Source organism: Halyomorpha halys, unplaced genomic scaffold (genome assembly GCF_000696795.3).
Source record: "Halyomorpha halys isolate HHAL.00 unplaced genomic scaffold, Hhal_1.1 Scaffold999.1, whole genome shotgun sequence".
In the NCBI taxonomy this organism is placed as follows: domain Eukaryota; kingdom Metazoa; phylum Arthropoda; class Insecta; order Hemiptera; family Pentatomidae; genus Halyomorpha; species Halyomorpha halys.
Window position 1 is genome coordinate 70,316 of NW_027106312.1, and position 6,387 is coordinate 76,702.

At 26.6% G+C, this 6,387-nt stretch overlaps 1 protein-coding gene across 1 annotated transcript in view; it reads left to right on the forward strand.

Moving 5' to 3' along the window:
• The first annotated feature begins 4,410 nt into the window (after nucleotides 1-4,410).
• Nucleotides 4,411-6,387, forward strand: part of LOC106687691 (protein slowmo) — a 9,682-nt gene continuing 7,705 nt past the window's right edge. Inside the window, exons 1-2 of the mRNA XM_014431713.3 lie at nucleotides 4,411-4,595; nucleotides 5,296-5,461. Coding sequence (XP_014287199.1) covers nucleotides 4,564-4,595; nucleotides 5,296-5,461 — 198 coding nt within the window. The 5' untranslated portion in view covers nucleotides 4,411-4,563. The remainder of the gene's footprint in view (nucleotides 4,596-5,295; nucleotides 5,462-6,387) is intronic.

A 6,387-nucleotide genomic window follows, 5' to 3' on the forward strand; every position in this document is an offset into this window, starting at 1 on the left:
CTTCTTCAAGCTTGGTATATATATACGGATATAATGAAAAAGAAATCATAGGTTCATATCATATGATGGAATATTGATCCATTGTATATTTTAGAATTGATAATCTTGACTTATCTTTAAAAAGTAATAGAAAAGTTAAAAATTGTTTACTAATGGTATCAAAATAATTGAATAATTCTGTATCTGTCTAAAGGTGAAGAATAGGAAGATTAACAAGCTAAAAAGTAGATTGAGTAACTGGAATTAATAAATAATATATCTGTAATCCTTATTGAAGTAACGTTCAGATGATAATTGATTATTATTTATCATATTTTGTTGGACTATATCTATTCACTTTCATATTATATATTGAAACAATCCATGTATCAATGTATTATAATTCAAATTACTATTTCATATCTTTTATAATTAAATGGCTTGGTACAAGAATATGACAAGCAACAGTTTTGAACATGAGTAGAATTTGGTGCAAAATGCTTCTTTGTATCTCTATAAACCTATTAATAGTGTTAGTCTAACACTTTAATTCCAACTTATTTACCTATAATATATAATTTGGAATATGAACTATATAAAATATTAAAAAGAATTATAGAATTTTTGAAACTACTTTACTAAACAATTTACATCATGTCGCTTATCATTTCCTTGCCCCATGCGTTTTGATTATAAGACAAAAGAAGAAGATCCCAACTACTTAGTCCAGAACCATTTTGGGTTTATTAATCTCTTGGCCTGGTGTAACTAGCAATAGTATGTTATAATGTTAAAACATTTTGTTAATATTTATTCCTGATATTTAGCACAAAAAAATGGAACATAACTAATGTACTAACTCTTAGACTGCTGGAACCTGGTACATAAATCATCTGACCTAGATGAGTTATCTTTTTTAGACAATACTGAGGAGTTAATAAGCTAACTTTGTATTTTTATCAGCACCAGATTTAAGCAATTGTATCCACACTATATTCCAGCATACAATAAGCAAGTACAGAAGGTGAAGATTACTTTTTGAATGACTCAGGTAGGTAATTCTAATGAAATTTATAAGATAACATTATATTCCTTTTAAAAGAAATCTATGAATTAGAAATATGTATTTATAAAGTGGTTATATATATATATATTATTTATTTAAATGAATTTCCATGGTTTTTACAGGATTCAGTTAAATCATGTTTTCTTTTTTTTGAAACTTTTTTTTAATATTTATTATCATTGATAAACATATATTACTATGAATTAATTCAGTCAAATCTCTCCTTCATATTTATTGTTTATAATAATAGCTTTACTATATTTGGATTTATATAGAGTTATTTTCAAGAAAGTTCAATTCAACATAAATTTTTTACTCTAGAGGAACACCCCAAAGATGCTACCAAAGAGGTTCATAAAATAATATAACTTTTACAAAAATTTGTCAAAACCAAAAGACAACTGTTATTGAAGAGTTTTTGTTTACATCTCCACCCAACTGCCCCAATAAACTTTAAATCTCCTTGCATTATTTTTATAATAGATTCAGTTAATTTACTAAATTTATTTAATTATGATAAAATTTTGTTCATCTATAAAATATATCTATATATCTAGATTAATTTGAAAATATTAATCATTGCTATATAGAGTATATTCATAATAAATTACAGTTAGAAAATATTTATTTGGAAGTACATCCTATTTTAATCCCAAATGTATACTCAGTCAGTTAAACTGATTTCTCAATAATAAAAAAAAAATACTCTTTTTCAACAATGCAAAAAATGAATAGTTCTGTTATTTAGGTCCACAATGTTTTGCTAGATTTTAGTAACTCTATTTGAGTTGATGGTGTGAGAAGGTTTTAGTTCCTGGAGCTCCCTCCTTATTGATCCGATAAGAGAACATAAACTAACTAGGTGCATGTCAATATTACAATAAAAAAAAAACAGAAAGCTCAATGCCTCTATTGTTCAACAAAAGATGATATTAAACTTTTGAAATCCATATTTTTTTTTTTTTTGTTTTTTTCTAAATTCCATGCATAGTTGTTGCAGAAAGTAGACTTAACAGAAATTAAAATTAGTCGTCATACTTATGTCAGTTTTGGTTCTTCTTCTAGGGAAACTGATTTAAGTCTCGACCTACTCAATAAAAATGTGTATGCACTCATAAAACCATATTTAGTAGCCTTCGATTTATTTATAAAGTCATTTATATAATTTATCTTCAATTTCAAAAGCTTCATTTGTAATTTTGATTGCATTTTTTCGACAAAACAAATTAAATTAGTTTTTTTTTTCAAGTGACACTTTGAATTCAGATAGATGACACAAAATGGTTCCTGATATATATTGGTTACTGAAGGAAATCTAATATGATGTAAAATAGGGACTGCCTGTTTTTGATAAATAAGTACAAAGTATTTGTTGTAAGACAGTCAATATATTAAACAATGTATTCTTGAGTGCATAAATGTGTGTATGTATTTGTAAATATGAATTGCAGAAAGACTAAATTAGACTTTATAGTGTTCTATTTGATAGTCTGTGTTTAAAATGTTTTGTATCAAAAATTAAAAATTTATACGGGATTTAGTTCTCCTTATATTTTTTTTGTTTTTTATACTTTATAAGTTATTTTGAGCATATACTACGATCAGAAGCCAGCTTCAATTTTTTAAGCTTCCTCTTTTATCTAAAAAGAGGAGAGGAGGTTTCAAATAATCCTGTATGATTTTTTAGTGCTAATATATTGATTTTTAAAAATCAAAAAAGTTATTTACAAAAGTGAATTTGAATTTTTTTATTTATCATAAATTTGTTGAGTGGAGCCGCCTTTTTTCATTGCTGTAGACTCGTCAATTTCAGTATTGTAGGATGACATTACAAGTTTTAGAAGTTACATTTATATCATAAAAAATCAAATATACAATTTTTTTATGATTTGTATTATTATTTTAAAATAATATTATTATTACTGGTTTATTATTATAATGTTTTCATTGTGTTATTAAATATCTCTTTTTTTGTTTTGAATAATCATGAAATTTGTGTAAAAAGAAAAATTAATTTTCATAATAGTAAATAAATGCTTGGGGCTGTATTTTTCGTCATACAACTCCTATGGTGGCAAATAATATCTTTATAGTAATTCAGTTTGCTTGTAGCTAACTTGTTTATTATGCTGCTTAATTTTTCTTCTTAATCTTTCCAATGGTCTACAACAGTGATGTCTCTCAGCAATGTAATATGATCGCTAAACAATATTTGTGCTAATATACAGATATAAACTCATCAAAACATATTTTATATGAGTAATGGATTTAGGGACGGTATAACATTTATAAAGTTGCCTAAGCATTTTTTATTCTAATTATATTAATTTTTAATATGAAATTAACATCATTTCAAGATTCAATAATATTTCTTGTCTTGTCTCATGTTATGGAAACTGATCTTTTAAAAGTTTTTTATGAAAGTAGAGTTTTTAATAAAAGAATGTGTAGCTTAGAGATACTTGCAAACACATATAAAGTTTAAACACTCAATCCAATTAATGAAGGCCCAATAGTTTTTGCAGTTCCTCTCAGTTTCTTCATGAGAGGGGAAGAGCCAGTTGGTCAGAACTTTTTCTTTAAGAAAATAATTTTTTTTTATGAAAATTATAATTTTATTACTCAATAACTCCCCTTATTACTTTATGAGACTTATCTTAACTCCTCATCAACATTTCCTTTGTTACATAACTAAATATTTTTTTAGAATGCACCCCGAGCATTGTACTTCTAATAGTACTTGCTGGGACCAACTGGTCCCAATAGGTGAATCCCACCCTGCATATAGTACAAATAAATTATGGCGATCTAATTAAAGAAGTATGTTTCCTATTGCTTTTGAATCTTTTCACTCAATTTTCCAAATAAAGAAAGGCTTTCCTATGACAGTAGTTCAAGACCAACATTCTGTTCATTGATGTAATTTTAATTTTAACCATCATCACTTACTTAATGGCAGCCAATTCAACAAATGGGAACAACCTACCACAAAAAAAAATATATAAAATGTCTTACTAGTAACAGTTAGATTTTTATCTGATATTGATAAGTTAGTGCAAGAAAAACTTATTTAACCGTTCAAGGTTTATATATTCACTATTTCTACTAATAGTAGGTACAGGTTTGAGTTGATTTTTTTTTTTTATATATTTCATAATACTGCAGGAATAAAAAAAGCTATTATTCAAAAAGAGTTAAGTAGCAATTTATTATGTTCAAAAATAGAGCCAAAAAAATACAGAATATATGCAGTTACAACAAAATATAGAGCACACTACAAAGCAACTATAAAAATAAATATATTTCTGTTACAAAAAGTTTTCCTGGACATTGATAAAGTTCGCACATGCCTGTAGAGGGCTGCACGATCGATCTTTCTTCAATGGCCGATAGCCATTCCTGCCGAACCTTCATTGTATTGTTTTGAAATGCATTGTTAACGATTTATTGATATCAGTGAGAACTAGTTTGAATATAATATTTTCTAAAGGTATAATATATAAGGCACCACATCTTAAATGAAAATCTGGACTTCTGAATATACTTTCAAGTGAGCTTAAAATTTCATCCTATACGATTTCTTGTCATTTTATGTCTTTTAAGTTATAATTTATTATGTAATATAAACTAAATTTAACGACTTAAAAACTCTAGGTATAAAACTTTGAAAACTAGCTTAGATTTCTAATTGAACTGAAGGTCAATTCTATTAATTTATGGTCAATGACTTCCGTTTATTTTATAATTAACTTTTTTCCCAATATTTGTTCAAAGAAGTTAGTATTATGTTATGTGCCCCTTATCTTTAGGAAGAAAATTACCAGAATAAGTATTTGACATGTATGATCAGTTGTTACAACACATTTTGGTGTCATAGTGAAGGCATAAAAAAAAAACTAAGAATAAGAAGAAATAATCATCTATTAATAAATTGTTTTATTTTGAAATTTTAGTTTTTATTAAAATTAAAATGTTGAAAGTGTGACGTAGACCAAGTGTAACTTGCTTTTATAGCCTTGCCTTAACCACAGTTTAAATAGATGTAAATCTTTTTTGTGAAATAACTCTAAATTTTTCATTAAATAATGATTGATTTTACTTAATCTATTCCTAGCTAATATTATTTAAAAATTGATTATACCATCCTTTTATTACGACACTTGACACAATATGTCGTAACTAGATTTATTTTTATTTTAGCTCACTTAATGTAAGGTGATGTGATATTAATAATGTCTTCATTATTTTAGTCATCCATGGGAGACCGTAGCTCAAGCTGCTTGGAGAAAATATCCTAATCCTATGAATCCAGCTGTTCTAGGAACAGATGTTGTTGATAGGAAAGTAATAGATGGAAATCTCCATACCCATCGATTAGTTAGTTCAAAATGGGGGCTTCCTAAGTGGGTTCAAACGGTGAGTTTATGCATTTTACTATATTGAAACAACTACAAAAAATAACTGTTGTATCAATTATAAGATATTATTTTGGCTCAGCCCAAAGTATTTTAGTAGTTTTAGGGAAATTATTCATTTTTACTGTCCTTAATGTTTTAATATCTTATTCTTATTTTTTTTTTTTTTTTTTGCATAGCAACAGTTTTTAAGTTGATTTTAAATGAAATATTAGTAGTTTTATGTAGATAAATATGTATTTGTTACATTGATGAGAAATAATCATTTAGCCTTAAACTTCCTGAAAGTTCAGTGTCACTGGCACTACTTTATATGCTGCTTTTAAACTGGTCTACCTTGCCAAAGGTCATGTTTTATACCTTTTTTAGAGAGAATCTACTTGCAATGTTTATTTAAGTTTTGAAGTACTGATCATATCAATTACAGACAATCTGCTCATTATTGAATAAACTGGAATATTAAAATTGTTATCATCGTTTTTATAATGTGAAAGTAGCAGACAGACCATTAGTTTAAACATCTAATCTCTGTAGCTTATGTAATGTACACTTCCCATAAAAGGGGCAAAGTCTCTGTTACATTTTATACTTAGAAACATTGCAAAGTGAATTGTTTTTTTATCTAGAGCATCAGACCTTTTATCTGCTTCTGATTATAGATCCTTTGTTGAAATATTGAATGGCAGAGGTTATGGTCATAGAAATTAATCTTTAATGTCATCTCATTTATTATATATATACCTGGTAGTCTTGCCTACTTGTTCGTGATGCATGATTAAGTATTATTGTGTTCATTTTTTGATCTGTAGGAGCTATTATAAAGATATCATTTTTAGATATTTTTATATAATTTCTTTTGATAGGATTTTTAATGTTAATTTATCACTAGGTATGTCCAATAGTTGAAGTTCAACCTGAAATAATATA